Here is a 24643-nt window from a genome sequence, read left to right on the forward strand (position 1 = left end):
AGGCTTCTTTTTGTATTCTGAGATATTAAGATATAATATTAAAATAGTGTCCTAGTCTAAAGTCTTTAGTATCACTTGAACAAAAACCTTACTTATACTTCTTCAAAATGTCAAAATTCTTTGTTTCATCCTTATCAAAGACTTAATCAGTTTTTTTGTATTAGAAGATGACCAAGTTCAAGGAAGGATCTCTTAGAAAACTTGTCTGTGATGCCTAAACTAGAAGAAATTTCTTTAACTCAATAAAAAGAAATGTCTCTTGAATTCACCTCTGAATTGAAGGAGAAATCCTTTGAGGAAATTTTATAGGGGTTGTTCTTTTGTTAACCAAGGCAAGTAGTTTTGTTTTGGACTAAAATCAAAGGAGGTAATCAATTTGTTTCACAGTGGACTTGACTGGTTTTTCCATTGTAGCCAGACCTGTCTCCAAGTGTACAATTTCCTTTATGGACATTTCTATCATTTTATTTTGTTTTGTTTTTTTTAGACCAAACTTCCAAAACAAAGCATAATTTTGCTTTAATTTTTCTGTGGAATTTAACGTTGTACTTCAAAACACTATAAATTGCAAATCTGTAACTTGAGGCAAAGAGAAACTGCTCTTTGGCATTTCAGCATAACAATATTTTATTTGTAATTAATGAATTTGTTTCTGTCAGATTTGTGTCAGAATTCTAACTTTTTCCACATTTCCAGTAACCAAGTAATAGAGGATAAGCTCATTAAGCAAACACCGACCTCCCCCCATCTCAATAGTTCTTTAATTCTTCAATGATCTGTAATGTCAGTAGTGCCAAAAAAAAAAAAAAATCCCAAACCCTTTACCAAGTCAATTTATAAGCCACTCTTTCAATCTCTTTAAACCTCAAATTTAGGTAGTCTCTAGTCTCTAAAAAACTCCATCTCTTCAATCCTCCTCTCCCAACTCTCCCTTCATGCATACAACTGATAAGCCTTTTCAAATATATGAGTCTCTAGAAAAGAGGCAGATAATTGATTGTCAAACCCATGTCTGAATTTTTCCTAGTTTGGAAAGAACTATCAGGCTTTGGGCTCTGCTGGCATAGCTTCTAAACTATCAATGTCATTTCCTTATGTGAGAAGGTATCAGAATAGAATTATCAAAAGCATACAAATTATTCCATCAAACATTAGAAAACAATAATTTGAAATGGCAGTAATTCCACTATAGAATTGTATTTAAATAGGAAGGATTATTTTTTTTTCTCTTTACATTTCTAAACCTTGAAGCTATGTTATTGTAAATAATTCTTTTGCAGTAAACAAGTAATTATAGATCTCTTTGCCATTAACAGAACCTAGATAAATGTGAGCTGAACACAATTATATAACTATGTACATTTCCAACATACAGTGCCTGAGGACTGAATTGATTATCTTTTCTATCTGTGACAGTCAAAGGTCAATCATTGTGCCTGTTGTTGAAAATTTAATATACTTTGATGTCCCCTAACAAATTCAACTTAAAGAAAAATAATTTTAGCACTATTGGTGCAACACTTAAGTTTTATAGGTCTAGTTCTCTAAATAGATTCTGGTTAATAATAAAACTCCTAAACTCATACTAACTTCATAAGGAAAAATCTTGTGTTAATGCAATAAAGAAATCAGCAGCTTTTTGTGGGTGATGATATTGAATAGGATAGTTGGGGGAGAGAGATTAACATCACGAGGTTTAGAGCTAGAAGAGAACTAGAGCATATGGTCCAGAATCAGGGTACACCTTTAGTGACATTTCACCTGTTTATTGTTTGTATCAAATCAAATGTTCACAAAGAATTTGCCAACCTTGAAATACAGGTGAAATTGATGTTATCCCATTTATATGTGAGAATACTGAGACAAAAAAATGAAGCTTCCCCCCCCAGAGTTACATACTTAAGAAGTATTTAAGACAAAATTTGAACACACACACACACACACACACACATAAACACTTCTATCTATTTATATATAAAACTGTCACTAAAGTTGTACCCCAATTCCTCCTGATGGGATGAAAATAATCCTAGGTTAGAGATTTTAGGATCATAAAATGATAGAGGAATCACAATAACCTTCTTCTACAGATGTAGAAGCTGAAGCTGAGAAGTTCTTTGACATGCTCAAGGTCATCCAAGCAGATTTGAATGCAAACTTCCTGGCTGGAGAATCCTGACTCCAAGCTCAGTGCTCTAGCCACTGCACCACCTAACTGCCCTCAAATGGATAAATGGCAATTCAAACTATTTGGATTGGATTGGATTTAAGCTACAAAGCTACAAAGAATAATATTTGAATTAAATGGTTCTCACAGCAACAACTATCTTCTTCCCTTTAATCCTTGGATATTCCTGAAACAGTATAAATATCTAGGCATAAAGTATTCTTAAAGAAAGAGGAAAGGTGTCCAAGAGTCTTGGCCTTAGAAATTTGGGTTAATATGTGTATTATTCTTAATTACCTATGCGTGCAAAATATCCTTCCTTTTGTTTTTCTTTGCTTTTCTGTCAAACAAAACAAAACCAAAAACCAAAATAAAAACAATTCAGTGAACAAGTTAACATTTGAATTCTAAAAAAAATTGACATTTGTTTTATTTGCTTGAGAGCATATTGTAGTAAATATAGTGCTACCTTTAGAGCCAGGAAAACTTGAGTTCAAATCTTGACTTTAGCAGATATTTGTTCTGTGATTGTGGGTAAGTCACTTAACCTCTCAGTTCTTTAGGCAATGCCTAAGACTCTAAATTTCAGAGAAGGAGACAATTTGAATTGGCAAAGAGAGTTTTCTTTCCTAGTAGCTCATCATACTCATATCACAAGTCTAGCTCCTATCCCTATTTAATTGCCTATAATTACTGGGGAGTAGGGAAAGGTATTAGGAGAGGAGGGTAGGAGGCTTCCTCCAAAGACTAGCTCTTACTAGTACAAGGAAAAACTAATGAATAAGAAATTAATTTTTGTTTAACTCTTGCCTCTCCTCAAATAGAAGAAAGAAAGAAAAGAAGAAAGGAAAGAAGGAAAGAAGGAAGGAAGGAAGGAAGGAAGGAAGGAAGGAAGGAAGGAAGGAAGGAGGGAGGAAGGAGGGAGGGAGGGAGGGAGGGAGGAAGGAAGGAAGGGAGGGAGGGAGGAAGGAAGGGAGGGAGGGAGGAAGGAAGGAAGGAAAGAAGGAATAATACTTTAATAGTTTTAAAAATTTTTTTATTCTTTATTCTTACATTTTTTATTCTTCCAGAGCTTGTAAAATTCAGTTCACATTGAATGTATTCAAAAGAAGAACCAATTTTTGAACCCAGGAACCACTACAGAACTTAAGGCCTGTAGTTTCTTTCAAATCACAACCACTATTCCATCAGTTTAGTCTTAGCTCAGTCTGTAAAAGTTCTATTTGTTGATTCATGCTATCTATTGGGGAGTCTCCAAAAGCCAGAAAATTGAGAAAGTAATCTGGGGAATTTTTTCATTCCAGAAAGTTTCTCCATAGTAAGATTTATCTTGAAACCTCTAAGATTTCTTTAGGATTACTTGAATTTGGGGGAGAATAGGCTCAAAGGGAAATAAAATATAAATATAATATAAAACATTTAGTAACTGTCTTTCAGTTTAAAAAAAAAAAGGATTCTGGACTAGACCTACCAGTTAGTACCATGGACAAGCCCTTTCACAGTGGGATGCTATATAACTTAGAGATCCTACCAACTTTTACAGGAACTACTGGAGTTATCCTGTAAGTACTGGGAAATCAGGTACTGTAGGTGGGTTTTTGGACCTTGCTATAAAAGAAGTCAAAGGACCAGTATTTTGCACAGTGGGGAAAACTAAAATCAGGCTAGCCTGGGAAACATGATAGCAATGATTTTTTTTAACACCATTTCCAAGGGATTTAGTTTGCCAAAGAAAATACTTAAACTATTTAGTTTAGGATGGCATAATCTTTCTTTAGGCATAGATATTCAACTGTGATGAATTTCACAAAGAAGGAGACATAAGAGGCTAATGTCCAAGGGAAAAAAACTTTCTCTAATTGTGTTTCCTTCCTTTATTTTCAGGTTAATCATCAAATAAGTTCTCATAAGCTGTCCTTGGTATGACAAATGTACCTGATGCTACAATCTGCCCTATGCTGAATGATAATTCCTTTGAAAATATTTCATTCTTTTCCTAATGTATATTTAATTTAGAGTTTAGTAACAGAAAAGATTTCTACCTTTCTACTTTTGTTATTGTTCAGTCATTTCAATTATGTCCATCTCTTCCTGATCCCATTTGGGATTTTCTTGGCAAAAATATTAGTGTCTTGTCATTTCCTTATCTAGTTCATTTTAGACTAAGGAAATTGAGGCAAACAGGGTTAAGTGATTTACCCAGGGTCACACAGCTAGTAAATGTCTGAGTCCAGATATGAACTAAGGTCTTCCTGATTCTAAGCCTGGTATTCTATTCACTATGCCTCCTAGTGGCCATCTCCTTCCTACTATGCAAGAATATACAGTGTATTAATGGTCTTTAGTAATAATAAATAATTATAAAATAAATTCCCCATTTGCTATACTTTAAAAAATATCTGAGGAAGTAAATAATGTTTCCTTTTTAGCAGTTCTAGTGAATTGCTATTTTTAATGACCTTTGCTTTACTTTCAGTTGCAAAAAGCAAAATAAAAGCTTAAAATATCAATAAAGATTTGTTTTAAGGCTTCAAGATTAAAGCAGATCTATATGGTCCACAACTTTCACATAAATAAAGATGTACTTCCAAATGACTTTAAGTTTATGTATTTGTAATGTTATAAATCACAGACCTATTGTGAAGCACTCATTTTTATTAACTTTATTTTTATTATGCATTAGTGCCATTTGTATCTTAATTTATAACTTCACTTGACCATAAAAATAAACCACTTTTAAAATTTCATACCTAATCTGGGAACTGGTTACATTCTGAAATTTCCTTTTTAAGTACACTCAAAATGATTTCCCAAAGAAATAAGGTAATATGGACCAGCCCATTCACTCAAGTATTACACAAAACAAGTGGAAGCTCATTGGATTGGTCTGGAAATACAAACTTCTTATACAAGTATTATGTATCAATGGATATTAACTTCAATGCAGTTTTGAACAGGATTTAGGTGATCAGGCTTGACTGCATTTGGAAAACTTTACAATCTACTCAGTAATCCCAAACTATCTGTTATTAGAAAAAGCCACTTTTTATTCTGGATATTCTCTCAATGATGCTGTAGGATTATAAATCACAGAATGCCACAACCTTGGAAGTATCAGAATTCCAAGTGATCCAGAGGACAATTGAGGGATGCATAGTGGGTGTAAAGTAACAGTTTATTGTCATCCATGACTTCAATTTAAAAAGTAGCACAAAGGCATCATTAAAGACATCAATGGGATTTGGTGCAGTCAAAAGTGCACTGTGGAGTCTGTGGACTCTGATTCAAATTTTAATTCTTACTGTCTGTGTGACCTTGAGCAAACTACCTGATCATTCTTGGCTCCAGATTGCTCATCTGTTAAAAAGAAAGTGTTGGACAAGTTGTCCTCTAAAGTTCTTTTCTGCTTTAAGGTCAATACTGGAAAATAGGAAACAAGCATGCAGTTAGGTAGAGTAATAGCAGTGGACAGCCAAGATTTTATAATCATATCCATGAAATATTAAAATAATCTGAAGAAGGCCACTCTGTAGTGCCTCTATTTCTCTATCTATAGAATAGAGCTAATCCCAACTATTATTAACTATTTTATATAGCAATTGTAAGGGTCAAATGAAATGTATATAAAGCATCTTGCAAACCTTAAGGAGCAATATTAGTGATCGGTTATTAGATTAGTTCTGAAGTGAAGGATTTATGGGAATTTTCACACAGGTTGAAAAGGTAAGGATGAGTTCAATTTCTTCCTCCTACAACATTGGCAAAGTGGATGACTAAGATCACACAGCTAAAAAATATCTGATTTATAATTTGAAACACATTTATTCCTGATTCCAAATCCAAGTTTTAATCCACTATACTACCTAACTGCCTCAAAAAAAAAATCAATGCAGTAAGGAGCAGGGGAAAGGAACAGTTAAAATATTTGCTTTCTCTTACCCAATATGGCATGTTCTTGACTCAGAACAGCAGATCAAAACCTGCCATTTGAAACTGTTTTTGGGATATGAGAAACAGGAGTGTTATGGGAGTGGAGAGGTGGTGTTAGGCAGCTTTAAGGGAGGAAAAAAGGAAATAATAAAGAGTAGAACCTGTATGGGTAAGAGACTTCCTGTGGCCACTAGATATCCATTACTATGAGGCAGCAGAATGTGGCTTAAAGGCAACTTTTAATGCCCAGAGCAATTTTCAACATTCTATTTGCCCTATCCTAAAACCACCCACTTCTAGTTGGTAAGGTTTTTTTGAAACTGGAAATGATGTGAAAATTTTTGAAATAGGTTATCGATTTAGGTGGATTATTTCATTTTGAAATTGCTTCTGGTTTGCTGGAAATGCCCGTGTTAAAATCAGATGTGTGATTACTGTGCTCTGTCCTAGGGTAAATAGACATACCCTGAACCTTAAAGACATCTGTCTGAATTGTCAAGGCAGGCTAATTTGGTCAGCAAATCACAAGATGATAGACTTAGAGCTGGAATGGACTCATCTAGCCCAATCTTTTCATTTTAAAGCTGGGGAAGCAGGAAGCTCAGAGAGGTCAAAGTGATTTCTTCATTGTCACACAGGTAGTACATCATAAGACTGGGATTTGAACACAAGCCTTCTCACTCCCAAACTAGTACCCTATCTACAATCCCATAAAGAAAGTGCAAGATTTTTTTTAATTATGAGAACCATATGCCTGCTCTTTGGTAGAGATATCTGAACACAATACAAGTAAAATCATGTCTTCTCAAATGTTGTACATAGGCTGATGTAACATGGTTAATTTGTAACTCAGTTCTATCCTGTGATATTAGTGCTACAAATGATTCTACTTTATATTTTCTAAATCAAATTAATTTGTCTGATTGGGAACAAGTTTATGAAGCTATAGTGGATGTTCCCTTTTCTCTCTCCCCCACCCTGCAAATCTTATATAGACAGAGAATTGGGCTTGAAGTTGTTTTCTTAATAATGAAATGCCTGTGTACCATGTCTTTCTCGAAAATTATACATATGCCCTGTCAGTTTTTCCATTCAAAAAATCCAGGACTGATAAGAAGGGAAACTAAGTATTAACTTGATAGGAATTGTACTTAGAAATATCCTTTGATGAGTTAGCATTAAAAGGATGGTTACAATGTTTTCCTTTTAATCTCTTTTTAGCTAACTGTACTACATTCAAAGCAACAGAAACAACAGACACTCAAGTAATCATCACGTGTATGTTTACCTTTTCTAAAAGGGAGATTATTTTATCAGAAATAAAAAAGCAGCCTCCATAGACACACACAGACCATGTGAGTGAGTAGCTGATGCACAACCCCTCTGACAAAAGAAAAGCAAATTCAGATAACTGGATGAAATGAAACCACCTTGGTGGACAAGGACCCTGTCTTGGCAATAACCACAATAAATAATAGCAACTATGAACCTTGAAGAGGGGGAGGGGTAATTTGTCTTGCCTCTCAGAAAGTAATTTTCTGATTTCTATTCCACAGGGCCCCAAAGAAAGACAATAAAACCTGAAAAACTAAGGGGGGGGGGAAGCAACATGCTTTCATAATAAAATCTTTAAAAGCTTAGGTTCAACTGACTGCTGAAGAGTATGCATCAAGATAAAAAAAAATCTACCTGAAGTTATTTAGCCCAGATCAACTAAAATGGAGGTCTGAAGCTTTCAAGAAAAATATAAAATATCTCTAGGTTGCCATGACAACACCATTGCTGTTCACCACTTGTCAGTGATGAGATTGCTTTGGCAATCTCTTTCTCTCTAATCATTAGAAAGGTGAGAGTTGAATACCTCTGAACTGTAGTAGCCCAGACTAAGAAGATGGGGTGTGTGTGACATAGCAATAATGATAATAACAATAATAATAGCTAAAATTATATAGCAATCTTAAGGTTTATAAATTGTTTTGCATATATCACTTCGCTTGATTCTCATCACTTATTTGTGAAATAAGATAATATTATTATCCTCATTGTACATATGAGGGAACAAAAACAGACGGAAGTAAAATGATTTGCGCAGGATCACACAACTATTAGATGTCTGAGACAGAATTTGAACTTAGGTGCTCCTGACTCCAAGCCTAGTGTCTATTTGAGGTTCAACTGTAAATACAGTTCCAATACATTTAGAAAAATTTATTCTTAACCTTTCCCCAAATCCTTCAGAAGATCTACCTTTCTCTCAGCAGTTTGTAGACACTACCACTGAACAAGAACTCACATTTATGTACTGTTTCTGTATTTTTTTTTATACACAACTTCATAAAATAACCACATTACTAATAGGAGTTAAAACCATGAGTGGAAGCTAGATCTTCTGATTCCAAGAGTAATGTTTTGTTTTGTTTTTCCATGATACCATGGCTGCCTTTAATTTGTATGATTTCTTACCCAATGAAATGAGAAAAGAAATATAAAATTTAATTCACTTCAATACATACTAAATACCTACCACCATGTGTAGGTCCCTGGGAGATGCAAAGAAAAAAAATGAAATATTCTTTGCCCTGAAGGACTTTGCATTTTACTGAAGAAATCCATCATGTACAAAGATAAGTAAATAAAAGATAATTTGAGAAGGCAAAGAGATAATTAACAATAAAGGGGGCCACGTTAGTCTTCAAGACAACAGTAGCAGCTAAATTGAGCCTTAAGGGAAGATGAGAATTTTGAAAAGAGAAGGAGCAATAAATTCTAGAACTTGCCTGTTGTAAAATATGCATTTGGGAGACAGAATATTTAATTCAGAGATGAACTAATAGTTAAATTTGGTGGGATATTGGAAAGGTGTGAGTGGAATGTGAAATAAAATTGGAAAAGTAAATTGGAGACAGATTTTGGTGACTTCTTAGTCTTTACTGAAGATAATGCATTCTATTCTAAAGGCAATGGGAGTCACTGAAGTTTTTTGAGCTGGGGAGTGACACAAACATAAGAGTTCTTTAGAAGTTTTTTATAAGGTAAACCTGGAGAAAAGAGATTGGAAGTGGAATGTAAAGAGAAAGAATGACATAATTCTCAATGAGTTAAAAATCAGTGTTAGCATGAATAACTGGCTAATGTTCAAAGTGAACAAACAAATCTGACTCTTTCAGGTTTCCATACTGAAACTTACCAAATCAACTGGGTAAAAAGAAAGAGACAAATGGTAGATAGAGAGGGAGGATGTTAGCCCAAATTCTGGCTCTACAGCTGAAAACTTGGGCAAGTTGTATCAATTCTCAGAGCCTCTCTTTCCACATATATAAAATTACAGTGTTGGGATAGATAACTAATTAGGTCCCTTTCATCTCTAAATCTATAATTAGACTCAGGACAAAGCCTTAGAGGTAGACAATTATAATAGGGGCAGGAGCTATATGATATAATAAAGAATACTTGTTTTGTTATGTGAAGAACCAGAACATAGTAGTTTCACTTAGGAAAGAGAATCAGCAAAAGGAATGAGTGGCAAACAGTGTCAAAAAGTCCATAGAAGTCAAGGAGGATGAGGATTAAAAAAAGAAACAGTAGAGAAAGGAAAAGATTGAAGATGGAAGGATACAAAGAACAGTTAATAAGAAAAATTTCTGGAGAAGAAAGAAGATGAGCTCAAGGATAAAAACAGAGGGTTAGCCTTGGCAAAGAGAAGAGCCATTTTTTTTTCTTTCAGAGACTTGGAGCAAAGAGTATGACAGGTAGAAGTGTAGAGGGATTTTGAAATAGAAAGTAGGAAAGATGAGTAAACTCTTGAAAGATATCCTAGGTTTTCTCAGTAAAGTAGAAGACAGTCATTTTCTGACAGATTTTGGACTGCTGCTGTGAGGAGACTGATAAATCAATCAGAAAAGTCCAAAAAGATTACTGAGTGGTACTGAGGTTCTAATTGAGATTAAACAAAATGAGTTTGTCAGCAAATGGGTAACTGCCAATAGTGGAATTAATGAGCATAGGAATAGGCCTATGCTTTAAGAATAAAATGTCCAATATAGTAAAACTGTACATATATGTATATATGCATATATACATACATACATACATATATATATATAGTCAGAGACTCCAAACAGAGGAAAGTAAGTCCAAAATATTGGTGACAGATATCCAAATGAATAGTTCTAAATTCTTTTAAATAAACACATGTAGCTTGGGTTAGGTGGGGTGGAAATTTGGAAATAAAAAAGATACTGTCTCCTTATAAAATCTTTTCTATCAAAAGGGGCTAACATTCTTTAACATATTCTAATGTAATTTTTATTTTATCTACCTATTTACTCTCTCCTTCATCCATGTAATTTTATAGTTCAGGAAACTAGAATACAGAAAGTTTAAGGGACCTTCCCTTTCCTAGGTAATTCACTTCATTCAATTTGTTCAATCTCAAAAAAAAAAAAACCAATCTGTTAACTATGTAAAAACAAGAGATCTAAAATGATCTAGAAGTGATCATTTAAATCCATCTGAAAGAAAAAAGAGCAAGAAAGTGTGGCACAAATCAAGAGGAATTGTGTTTTGCTGAAATGGATGGTGTATGAGAATCCTTTGAAATGAAGCTGAAAATGTAAATTGGAACCAAATTATACTTACTCTTAAAATCTGACCAAGACCGAGTTTGAACTTTATTTTCTAGACTCATAGACTATTTGCCCACAGTCAGATTTATATTTTAGGAGGAATGGTTTGATTACTCAGTGAAGAATGGAGTGGATGAGGAGAGATTAGCAGCATAGATAACAAAAAAAATACTGTAATACAGTTGAAAAGTGATGAGAGGTTAAATAAAAATCATGGAATAAGAGTAGAGAAAAAGGACAGATATGAGATTGTGGAAATAAAATTGACAGGATTTGACAATTGATTATCTCAGAGTGAGGGCGTGGGGAAAAATTGACTTTGAAGTTTCAAGCCTGAGTAACTGGGAGAATAGTGATGTCAATCACAGAAATGAGGAAGTTGGAAGAAGGGGTAGTTTTAGGGAAAATGAGTTTATTTTTTTACGTATTGGATTTGAGATGATGAAGGGGAATGAATGTAGAAATAACCAGCAGGTGACTGAAGATAGAGAAAAGGAGATCAGAAGAGAGACCAAAGTTTCATATGCAGATTTGGGGATCATCTCACATACATAGTGGTTATCTTTTGAGCCATGGTAATAAATTAGATCACAAAAGAAGGGAATACACAGAGAGGAAAAGGCCAAAGACAAACTGTTGGGTGGATATTCATTTTTGTAAAGAGAAAGACAAAGAATCAGAAAAAAACATGAAGAAGTGGTCTAGCAGGAAAGAGGAGAAGAGTAAGGGAGATACACACACACACACACACACAGAGAGAGAGAGAGAGAGAGAGAGAGAGAGAGAGAGAGAGAGAGATGACAGAGAGAGACAGCATTGGAAAGATACTCCATAAATTAGTCAATGGATGAACAAGTTGTATTTTATGATTATGATGGAATACTACTGTGCTATAAGAAATTATTACTCAGCGATCTTAGACAAGCATGAAAAGATGCACATGAAATAATGAAAGCAAAACATGCAGAACCAAGAAAACACAATATAGGCTAAAAGCAAGACAGAAAGAAACATCAAGAAAACCAAAGTGGGGTTGGAGGGAGAAGAGACTCCAAAAGGAAAGGGAATGAAAGGAGTTTAAAGTGACAAATCAGGATGAGGTTTGATAGGGTGAAGTACATTGGATGGAAATTCTTGGAGCAAGCAGTTTCTGTAGAATAGAGTGGATGAAAACTAGACTGCAAGAGGCTGAAGAATGAATAGGAATGGATGAAGGGGTATTCTATTAAGTCAATCAATCAATGATATCACCTCATTTATTCTTAATATCTTTACAAGGTGAAAACACATATCAATGGACTTAATCAGAGGTGTGAACCAAGTGTGAAAAGTACTAGACATCTACATTGAATCAATCAAAGGCATTTCAGTTAATTTCTTGGACTTGTAGGGAATTAGTTCCCTGTAGGACCTTGTTTAAAACAATCTAGCTAATGTGAAGTCATCTGAGTATCTGGTAGCTTAGTGGTGAAAGTCTCAAGCCAAGGCCTTACAAGGAAATTACTTTGAGTGGGTAAGGGAATTGCTTCATCCACCCCATCCCTGTCATTCTTTTGGCTAGAGGAAGATTTTGTGAGCTTCAAAAGGTTTAGAGAATTTTGAGCTTCTCAATAAGATTAACATCCCAAAATAGCTCATGGCATTGTCTTCACTGGGGGCCAAGGATAGACTGGACATGATAAGGAAAGGCAGACTGAAGATTCTACAAGAAACCCTGCAGAAAAGATAGACCATCACTAATTGTAGCATCTTCAGAACTCTACTGAAAGGACTTACAAGAGCTTTGAGATACATTTCACTACCTGTGCTCTTTCCATTTGATTCCACTCATCCCTATGTTCTATATGTGGAAGACCAAGTCATAGACTTCAGAAGAGGGGGAAGGAGGAAGGGGATATATTATACCAATTGTTATTACTATAAGCACCTCAGTAAAGAATCCTTTCTAACAGCTAATTAAAATTGATTAACTAATAGATAGCACCTAATATAATTACAGTTTAGAAGCATACTGGGTAAGGTGTAGCATTAGAAAGACATCCCATCAATTAGGAAATGGTTGAACAAGAAGAAATTTACATGATAATTCTGCTGTATATTTAAAAGGCATAGTAAGTTGTACATAGTAGATTTACAGTTTCATGTATAATCATTTTTTGTTCTGTACTATGTTATGGAAATACTTGTTTTACTACATAAACTAAAAAAAAAAAAGACATCCCATTACACCCAAACCCATAGGTTATTCTGGAACCCTGAATGAAGACATAGCAGACATCTTCTATGAGCAGGATTTGGAAGGACATCTCAAGAGCATGAACTATAAATGAATGAAGACATATACACAGTGATTGTATTCTGAGCCTTTTAGGAGTTTAGTCACTTATCCATGACTGAACTACTCATATGACTGAAGTGCAGTAGTTAATAGCCCTTTTCCATTCACATGAAAGACTGTTTACAAAATAAGCATTTAATAAATACTTCCTAGTATCACTGATTTAAAACTGGTAGATACTTTGGAAGTCATCTAGTTTGATCTCCTCATTTATGGATGAGAAAAATGTTGTCACCTATCACATAGATATCAAATGAGAATCAAGATTCAACTCCAAATTTTTTTTATTTCAAATCCAGTGTTATTTTCATTCAATTGTGAATCTCATTACCAGTTTCATGGTTTCAATTGCACCTCTATGCAGATGATTTCCAAATTCTTTTCTGTAGCCCAAACTCTTGTTGAGCTTTAACTTTGAATGGTCAATTTCCCATCTGATTACAGCTGTTTGAATGTTCCTAGATTCATAGGTTGGAGTTAGGAAGGACTTTGAAGGCTATCGAGACTAACTAATTCCATTTTACAGCTGAAGAAACTAGGTGACTTGTTTAACATTTTTACTCTAAATCTAATTTTTTTCCCATTATATTAATATGCATTCTTTTTAAAGGACAAGGAAGAAGTGAAAGGTAGAGAAGTATAGGGAATGAAGAAGTATTTTTGAAATCAGAAAGAGCTGGCTTCAAGTTCTATCTCTGACCTACTAGCTAGACAAGTAACTTCAACACTCAATTCCTTAGAGACAATTCTAAAACTATTAGCCACAAAAGCAATTGATGACCTCAGTTTCATCTAACTGGGAGTTCCTTCTTCCTATTAAATTACAGAAATTACAATTCTGGTGAAAAAAAAAAACACATGCACACACAAACAAACAACTTTCCTTCACCCAAAACAAAGAAAAATTAAATTATTTTTGAGGTAATAGTGGTTATAGGCACTTTATCAAACCATGTTATGTATGTGTGTATATGTGTCTCTAGCACTAAGTAGCATAATTAGTAACATGGATAAAACTTAATAATAAAAACATTTACTTCCAAATATGCAAAATCAGAAGCTATGCTGAAGAGAATTTCAAAAGGAAAATAGAAAAACCACATTAAAGCTCCACTGAGTCTCTGAAACCTAAAATACAATTAAGATTTAAATTCTGGCCTGGATGAGTTCTGAAAAATCCTCTTAAAGGGAATAAAACTGCTCACATTCAATATTAATGTGCTGATATGGTTCAATTTCTCAGTACTCAAATACTAGTATCCCATTAAGTATGGGAAGAGGCCAAGAAATTTTAAAAATGAAGCCAAAGGCAGTCAGAAAAGTCCTGTACAAACTACCTGCAGAGCATTTATTTTGTGGTGTTGAAACAGAAAATGCATAGGCAGGGAATAACTGGAGCTGCTCAGTTATGACTGTGACAGTCAATAAGATGATGAAGGAAAAGGAAAACTATAGAAGTCAAATCCAAGGTAGAGAAAATTAGTAGAAGTCAAATCCAAGGTAGAGAAAATTAGTAGAGAAAATTACTTACCAACAGTCATTTAAGAAGAAAACTGTCAAACCTATAGCTATCCATGAGCAAGCATTAGGTAATATTGTGGACTGAATAACAGACAGACTCAGTCAGGAATACCTTGCACCTCCAAAACTTATTAGCTGTGCAAATCACTTTACATCTTCATACAGATACTTTGCATCTGTAAAAATGGGTTTAATGATAGAACCTATCCCAGAGGGTGTTTATGAGGATTAAACAAAGTTAAGGCATTGCCATTACTGACAGAAAGGCCCTCCTAATACTTTTTTATCAATTGCTTTGCTTTTAGGAGATGCTGTCTCTTTCAGAAGTAGCCACAAGATAGGCAGTATTTAGATTTAAGGTAATCTATACAACTATTATCACTAATACAAGAGATATTAGAGAAAGGAAAGTAAAATAAAGAGATCAGTCTTGAATGAGCCTTTAAGACCTGAGTCATTTGATTGTTTTGAACTAATTGAATGGCAATGGAATGACTTGGAGATTGAACAGGATGAGAACCCCGACCTTATTCCTGATTAAAAGACTTTGCTTCAAAGCAAAGTAAAGTAAGTATGAAGGATTTGTAGACTAATGTGGTTGATGTGATCTCAGACAATTTGGGATAGAATATTTTGTTATATCTGTTCAAATGTAGAATTCCACATATTCCAAAAAACATTCTATACCATTTTTGTTAGAAAGGTATGAAAGAAATTAGAACCCAAGTAAAGCCCATTTAAATCTCACTTATATATGTCACTGTTCCCAGGAGAAAAGATACTGTACGGTAAAATGAACCAATTAGTTGAAACTATTTTTCCTTAAATTTTTTATTTTGCTTTATTAAAAATCTCTTACAATAAAAGGTCATAACATATAAATAACTATATATCCTCTGAGGCTTGCTTTCTGTACATAGCCAGTGATAATCTAGAATTAAATTATAGAATAATATTGAATAACAAATTATTCAATCGGGAAAAGTTTATCCAAATGGATCTTAACATTCGACTTCAATACTACCTTTTTAGAAGTTTTATGAATTATAGACTTCATTCATTTCAGTAATATACTTTTGTAGAAGTTCAATGAAATGCATAAAACATTTAGCACATAGACCTATCTAAAAAATTCTGCTTTCAAGTATTGTTTCATAATAGTAGACAATCTTAAAATGAAGTAAATTCTAACCATCATATTCTTTAGGAGGTATTCCAAATTTGGTCAAAATCTGTCAACTTATTTGGAAATTATATTAGAAGAAGCCTAAAGACAATTGTTCACCATTTTGAATCTTAAGTGAAACAGAAAATATAGAATTTCTTGGTCAACAACAAATACTGTCCATGCCTTAAAGACTCTTTGAAGGTTTCTACTAATTATATGCCTTAAAAATAACTTTTTCCCATGAATTCATTAATAACTAGAATCTTTGACTTAATTTATCCATAACATATAAATGCTATAAGATTAAAACATACAAACACTTAGGCTTGGGAGATAAAGGTGTTTTTTGCAGTTTAAAGTTAACTGAAGTTTAAAATCCAGTCTAAAACATCAATAAAAATTATTCAGTACATGCAAACATAAGAAATCCACAGATTTTATATTTTTCTTTGGATTTGTTGAATGGTTCTCAAAATGCAGCAGTGGCAGCAGAAACAGTGGTTGGTGGTGGCGGCGGCGGTGGTGGTGATAGTAGTAGTAGTAGTAGTAGTAGTAGTACTAATAGTAGTAGTAGTAGTAATGTTAGTCCAGAAGGCAAGGAATGATAATTTAGCTTTTGATCTTCAGCATATAATTATGTTGTTAGTGTTCATTAATTGTCTTTTAGCTATCTTAGTCACAGGCGAGTCTTCCCTGGGTAAATTATTGTCTTGTAGCATCAGCAGCTAGAGTAGTCTGAAAGGTATCATTTACAAAAAGGTGTTAATTTTTCCCACTCATCTTCAGGGATGTTAAACTTCAAGCCACCTATGAACATCTGGCTGCTCACACTAGGAAACAAACAGCCAAGATACAAATATCCAGCTGTCTTCATGACTATAGCTAGATCTATAAGAGGTTTTACTTTAAAAGTTCAAATTAAATAACAGAAATTAACTACCAAATTAGATCCCCATGAACATATGCATAAATACATTGGCTTAATTTAAGTGGTTTAATGGATTAAAACTTTAAATATAAGCTAGTGTATAATGTAAGAATCATAATAATTAATTAGCTCTGGTTTTCTTTCTTATTTTTCCCTTATTTAAGAATGACCCACTATTTACTTGCAGAATTAAGAGAACAAGTATATAACATTCTGTTACATACTTGCCATCTCTGGATGAAGAAGTTAACTAACCATCTTTTGTCATTTCTTCATTCACATTTGCTCTTGCTAAATGTTTTCACCATGAGCCATTTTTTGGAGGACCATTTTAAATCAAGACATAAATTTACTTCATCACTCTACATGGTTACTTACGAATAGAAGATGCAGTGGAGGTCCCCCGAAGGAAGTGCTGCAATCCATCTTCACTGTCACTTGAACTAGCCATACTGTTTCTCATTTGCATCACTGAAATCTGTGAGCAAAGACTGGGCTTGCGTTCCAACCTTTTGGCATTCTATAAAGCAAAGATTTTGGATGTATCTTCATTCTCAATGTGTACACTCAATAAATGAGATTCTTGAATAGAGAGTCAGATTATCCCTGCATTTAAACAACTTCTTCATTATAATTTAACTTCATTTCTAAGGGAAGCCTTTACCTTTTCAGATCTCCAAACTTACTGACAAAATTTACCACTTCAGCGTACTAGAATATTTATCAAGTTATATAAAAACACATAATGAAGAATAAAATGTATCGATATTTATTGTAACTTAATTTGTATTAAATTTTAAACTGCATTAAGATTTTTGGGACAACACACAGACACACACACACACACAACACACACACTCTTTCCCAGCTAGATTTTAAAATCCTCAAGAATAGAGAATCACTTTCATCTTTGTATAACCAGCATCTAGCACAGTACCTGGCCCCAAAAGATGCTTAATAAATACTTGCTGGTTGATTGCTAATGTTTTTAAAGAAATGTTATATGAAGGTATTTACTTTTTACTATTTACTTTGGGAAATGGATGAACTTTTCAGCAATACTATTTATCTATGAAATATATATTGGCTGTATTACTCTATTGTCATTGGTGGTAGGTTTATAGTGTGTGTCACATATTCCAGAATAAAACAAAAACGCAAGAGTAGATAAGAGAACTATTTAGAACTGAGAGAACTATTAGAGATAGTGTAAAAACAAATGAAGTCACCTGTACATCAATCCAAAACAAATTAAGAAGAGCAAAAACATGGGAGGGAGTTGTTCTCAAAATAGTTTTGATGTACTTTACCATGAGAATTATAGTTTCTGAAAACCCAAATTCATAAAACAGAAAAAGGAGATCATTATTTATAATGCTAAAAGAATACCCTGGTTTTATATAAACTATTTTATGTGTTCAAATTGTGTTTGAAATTGTTTAACGTGTGGAAGGAAAGTTAACTGGTTTTACAACTTAAAGAGGATGTACAACTGTAGGGTTTAGCACGGAAGTAATTCAATGATAACCAATACCTACAGAAGAAATGGATTGTTAGTGACTTAGTTGCTAAGGTAACAGTTTTCCCAATGAAAAGAAATAATCACAAGCTTAGCTACAGACTTTACACAGATGTGGATAAGATGAGTGTAGACAAAAAAAAAAAAAAAAAAAAAAAGATAATGACAAGCTCCTCTCTGGAAGAAAGCTTGTGGATGGACATTCATGGTGGGGAAGTGGAAGGGACTGGAAACTCTCTGAACTGAAATATTAGAAATCACTGGAACACCTCCATTTTGATACTTGTGACTTGTAACTTTACGTCCTTCCGAGTTAGAGGTCCTCATTTAGAAGGAAATGATGAGCCTTTCCAACCTTATAATGTTAACAACAAATATCATAATTACAAAATGCTTTGGTACAGATTTTCTTCAAACATCCAAGTATGATCCTATTCACAAAGATTTGAAATATATATATATATTGTTTATGAACATACTTTACTAATCCAAAGACCTATGAAAAAATTCTCCATTAGCCATGCAGATTGCAAACCTTTTATGCTTTAGAAAATGATTTAATAAGTTGCTATAGACAAAAACATTCATCACTTTTTGGCCAACCTTCTGATAATGAATCTCTTGGAACTTGGCCAGGCTGATCCTTAGGCAACAGATATACAGTATTATAAGCCTTTCCAGCATGGTACATTCTTCCAAAGTTTATTTTCAGTTGATAGGTATTGAGAACCCAGAGTTATCTTCATGCCATTACAGGTATCAGTGTAGATGTGATACCTTTGGGGAATTTTTATTGCATAAAGTATAAAACTGTAGTGTGTGTGTGTGTTTACAAGAAAAAAAAAACATAAAAGATCACAGTTTGAACCTCCAAGGTACCTTTTAACTCTGAAATACAGTGACTTACCTTATCATTTAATGTGGGGTCATTCAAGGAGTATAATTTATTTGTGATATCCTTTCCAATAAGGTATCTAAATATTTCATAAAGGAATGGCTCTGATTCCAGAAAAAAAGTTAATCTCTCTCTTGACCAGCATAAGAATCTACAAGTATCATCTGCAACAATGGTGACCTGAAAAAAATACAAGCATTGGGGGGGGGGGGGGAGGGAATGAACAGATTTGATTATGTGAATTGTGACTATACCATGCTAGAGGAAAGGAGAAATGGGATTATTTTACAGAAATTATTATTTTAACAATTATTTATTTAATCAGTTCAATTAATTCAAAACAGATTCACAATACACAGTCTCTTGTTATGTGTATAAAATTATAATGAGATATATTAAACAGTTCAAAAACAATTACTCAACTAAATAAAAAACAATCTTCCAGATATGTGTATAACATTTTTAACATCTGAGATATCTTGCAAACAGCACAAGGACAAAATACCAGGGACTGGAGGGGCAGCCTTCCGGGATATCTAGGTATACATCAGGGTTGTTCAATACACACATCACAAGTGACTAATCAGTTGGTCAGAGACTTGTGGTGAATTGATATTCCTGGTGCAGGGATGATTTATGGGCTGCTACTCTTCAGAAGAAAGTTTAAAAAGAAAGAAACAAGCTTCTCAGGGCAAAAATTGGATTAACAAACTAGGTTAGCTTTGCAAATTATTTCATTTCTAGTAACTGGCTTTTGTGCTAATTAATTTGTTTTTTTTAAATAATTTTTTATTGATAGAATGCATGCCAGGGTAATTTTTTACAGCATTATCCCTTGCATTCATTTCTGTTCTGATTTTTCCCCTCCCTCCCTCCACCCTTTCCCCCCAGATGGCAAGAGTCCTTTACATGTTGAATGGGTTGCAGTATATCCTAGATACAATATATGTGTGCAGAACCAAACAGTTTTCTTGTTGCACAGGGAGAATTGAATTCAGAAGGTATAAATAACCCGGGAGGAAAAACATAAATGCAAGCAGTTTATATTCATTTCCAGTGTTCTTTCTTTGGGTGTAGCTGCTTCTGTCCATCTTTGATCAATTAAGGCTCTCTTTATCAAAGAGGTCCACTTCCATCAGAATACATCCTCAAACAGTATCATTGTTGAGGTATATAATGATCTCCTTGTTCTGCTCATTTCACTCAGCATCAGTTCATGTAAGTCTCGCCAGTCCTCTCTGTATTCATCCTGCTGGTCGTTCCTTACAGAACAATAATATTCCATAACGTTCATATACCACAATTTACTCAACCATTCTCCAACTGATGGACATCCTTTCATTTTCCAGCTTCTAGCCACTACAAACAGGGCTTGTGCTAATTAATTTGATATCACTGTCTGGCTATCAAAGGAAAAGTTTGACTAGTGAGGTGACTTTTGCTGGGGGCAGCAATGGGGAAGAAGGGATGAGAAACTAGCTCTAGTCTTCAGCAAAACAGTACTACTTTATGAGTGATCCATCAGGACTAATCACTCTAGCAAAATGGGAGATAGGAGCTAAAAAACCCAGACCTTCATTTTAAACTTAATTATAGAAAAAAAGGAAGAAAATTTAGTATTTCCAATATTAAGCATGTGCATCAATCAAGGAAAATTTGGTACAGATTTTCTTCAAACATCCAAGTATGATCCTATTCACAAAGATTTGAAAGAATTTTAGAAAGGCAAACTTATCTACTATTAATTGCAACACTCCCCTCCCCTCCACCTCAACATAAAATAAACACATCACTAGCTTCTTTGTAATATTGGGATTTTTATGGAACAATAAAAATGAAGCAATTTTCTCTCCTTTCTCTCTGGATACTTCTATTCCTAAACAATTGATACTTAGCAAGTTAAAAGGCTTAACCTTTTTAAGAGGGAGATAATAGGTCCAGTGAAATATTTAAAAACAAAAAGGGATATTAGGAATTTATGTGATCAAATCTCTCAAATTCATTGAGCTCCAATAAGTTGATTTGTCTAAAGTCAGAGACTAAATAGGAAAGCTGCGATTTGATGAATGAGTGAATTTAAGTACTCACTGTGTGCTAGGCACTTTGTTAAACAAGTAGATACAAGTAGAGAAAGCAATCTAGTTATTGCTCTTAAGAAGCTCATACTTAAATAAGGACATAATGACATAAAGAAAAGTTTAGGTATAGGACAAATGGAAATCTGGAATTTCTAAGAATGCAGCATCTGGGCAAGGCAACAACCAGAGCTCCTTAGGATAACATCATCAGTAAGTCATATGATAATTCAGAGGGCTTGCAGGATGCAGAGGCTATAGTGGCAGGTTAAGGAGTTATGATAATATATTTTAATAGTCCTACTCATTGGTAGGAAGAGAGTTGGTGATTCCCACTGCATATAAGCTAGGAGAACAGTCAAACAGCCCAGGTGGTGAGCAATCAAGCAAGTTTGAGGTGGCTGGGGCTAGAGCACAGAAAATTTAGGAACTGAACCCAAGTCCCTGACTTGAGAATCAAGAAAAATGAATGAGGAATAACCAACATATGTTTAAGTACTCCTTAAAGCAGAAATCAATAGTATTAAAAAAAAAAAAAAGAATAATAAGACTTAAGATTCCATAAAATTCTGCAATGGACAAAATAATAGTACTTCAAACCTAAAGAGTATTTGTAGATCTTCCATACGTTTTCTTCTACACTTATGAAATGATGTTAGGTATACTCTATTTAGTAATACCACATGCTAATTTTAACACTGATTCTAATGCTAATTTGTGTTTTAGAGAAATACTCATTTTAAAGATAAGTAAGTTGAGGGATAGTGCAATAAAAGGATAAGTCACAAAGCTAGTTAATGATAGCCATTTAACCCATTTCCTGTCTAACACTGTTCCTGCCAAGAACATTTCATAGGACTATTAAATATTATCTATGTCCACAACTTCCACTAAAATCCTATTCCGAAGCTTCTTTACAATATGAGAACAATCTTTGGTTCTTCAGGATTATTTCAGCAATGCAAAATCTCTAGCAAGCTGGAAAATCTTTAGGTATAGTCCTGGCAACAGACAATGTCTATGATGTATACATTTGGAGGAATATAGTGTCTAAAAATGGAGAGGCTCGTGAACTAGGCTGACTCTTTGGTGATAAATTCTTTGGCTGTGGCAATCCATGAAAAAAAAAAAGGTCCTCAGTCTTATGTCGTCTGCTTTTGTTTCTACAGTGACATTAACAAAATTACAGGAAAGAGGATAGAAGGTACTAAGAATCAAGCAGTCTTCAGACTGTCTAAAAACATAAATTTAGCTTAAGAGGTAAGAGCTAAACGTAAGTTTTTTGTTTTGTTTTTTACAAATAAGTAGATATGCTATTGGAAGAACTTATTTATATTAATCTTTCACTTTCATATGAATGAAATCAGAAAACAAACAGGATGCTACAGTTAAATGGAAGGATGGCTCAGAAATTTTCCTTGCAGAGACAAATAACTTGGTTGGTTTAATTATGCCAACAAAAATTTCACAGGATATTTGGCCAGCTTATACTTCAGTACTCATGATAAATACTTGGCAAAAGACCAAAATCTTTTGAAAAATAATTGAAACTCTTGTACCAGAACTTGTTGAGGAGGATAAAAATTTAGAGAAATTCTACAAAGAATTAAGAAGACTTTCCAAATTAAATAAACAAATATTTTGAAACATGGCAATGTCAATGCAAAGAGAGGTATGGCAAGAGCCCATGAAATGTGGTTCTTTGGTTCTATGATATCAAAGACACATGAGAAGCTAAAGATATATATAGTCTATCAAAAAGTTTCACATCTCCATGTCATGAATATTTTTTTCTCAAGAAAAGAATTGGCAAGTGCTTGACATGAAAAATAATGAAAGCACAGAATAACAAAACTGTTTATATAATTTAGCAGGCAGGAAGAAATTTATTACTGACAGAGTGAGTCATTCTCAAATCAGATGTGATCCTATAATCCTATATAGTCAGACTTTTAATTTGTGAAGATCAAAATTTTATTTATTTATTTTTTAAAATAACTTTTTATTGATAGAACCCATGCCAGGGTAATTTTTTACATTATTCCTTGCACTCACTTCTGTTCCGATTTTTCCCTTCCCTCCCTACACCTCCTCCCCCAGATGGCAAGCAGTCTTTTACATGTTGAATAGGTTACAGTATAAGATCAAAATTTTAAAAATGAGATGTCATTCAACTAAAAATTTCCCACCTAACATATTTAACATATTTAGTGCCCAAAAAAACTAGATGGAAAGATGAATGTCTACACAGATTACAACCTCACCTTTAAAAAAAAAAATTAACTGGTAATTACCATAATAAAGAGACCAAAAGAACAAAAAAAAAAAAAAAACACTTAAGCCAGTCTTGCCAAATTGAGAGATACAGCAAACAAGACCAATGCCAATTTAGAATATAAACTTATTTATAAAATCTTATGAAGAAGACATCAAGGTGTTTGGCACTGCTACAGAGAAGTTCATTTCAGTTTGTCTCCACCTCCCCCCCCAAAAAAAAAACAAGCAAACAAACAAACAGTGATTCTCTAGAAATCACAGGATCAGAGATTTAGAGCTGGAAAAAAATTAAAGTTCATGTCCAGCCCCTTGATATTATAGCTCAAAGAAATTAAATGAAAAACCTGAGGTAAGAGTTAATAAACAGAAGAATTTAGAGAACTATAATTGTAGTTGATAAGGAGCATTAGATTTGGTTTGTTCTTGAAACCAAATCCAATACTCCTTATCAACTACAATTATAGTTCTTTAAATTCTTCTGTTTTCAGATACAATCACATATTAAGGCCCCAAATACTATAGAGAATGAAAACTATAACTATTTAATACAGTGTATCTACTGATACAGAAAAAAATAAGTGAATGAAGAATGCTAGATGGGCTACTCAAAGAGCTTGTCTATGAGGACATATATCTTAAGACAGATAACAGGTAGTGAGTTGGACAAAAGAAGAGTAGGTCAATAGCCTTTTGGCTATTGGCCTTGGGAAAGTATATAGTTATTTCAGTGAATCCAGGCTCTCTCTAAAACAAAGATCCAGCTTTTTAAAATGCCACCAATTGTCCTTCAATGTAGTATCAATGCAAGTCATTGAACAGAAACAAAGAGTTTGAGCAAGAAGAATCTCAGCAACTATCTAATCAAAACCATACAAGAAAGGAATCCTCATTGTAATACACAGGACAAGTGGTCAACTAGCTTCTCATTGGAGATGAGGAAACCACTACCACTTCCAGCATCTCTTTCCACTTTGGGACAGTTTAAACTGTTTAGAAGTTTTTTCCTGATGTCAAACCTAAATTTTCTTCTACAACTTCTACCCATAACTTCTGATTTCATCCTCTGGGACCAAATAGAAGAACTCTAATATTTCTTCTCCTCGCTATTCCTTCAAATATTTGAAGACAATGATCATGTCTTTTTTGACTCTTTTCTTTTCCAGGCTAAATAATAATAAGCTTCTTCACTGATCTTTCCAT

General features: G+C 33.8%; 1 protein-coding gene across 2 annotated transcripts in view; it reads right to left on the reverse strand.

Annotated features, from left to right (window-relative positions):
- Positions 1–24643, reverse strand: part of BVES (blood vessel epicardial substance) — a 68689-nt gene that overhangs the window by 12483 nt on the left and 31563 nt on the right. The window contains exons 7-9 of one of the 2 annotated variants that reach the window (XM_051997457.1): positions 19104–19271; positions 17056–17197; positions 16374–16484 (exon numbers count right to left, since the gene is read on the reverse strand). In XM_051997457.1, coding sequence (XP_051853417.1) covers positions 16468–16484; positions 17056–17197; positions 19104–19271 — 327 coding nt within the window. In that variant the 3' untranslated portion in view covers positions 16374–16467. Of the gene's footprint in view, positions 1–16373; positions 16485–17055; positions 17198–19103; positions 19272–24643 lie in introns of those variants that run through there. The other variant, XM_051997456.1, reaches the window with a different exon arrangement.

Source organism: Antechinus flavipes, chromosome 4 (assembly GCF_016432865.1).
Source record: "Antechinus flavipes isolate AdamAnt ecotype Samford, QLD, Australia chromosome 4, AdamAnt_v2, whole genome shotgun sequence".
Taxonomy (NCBI): domain Eukaryota; kingdom Metazoa; phylum Chordata; class Mammalia; order Dasyuromorphia; family Dasyuridae; genus Antechinus; species Antechinus flavipes.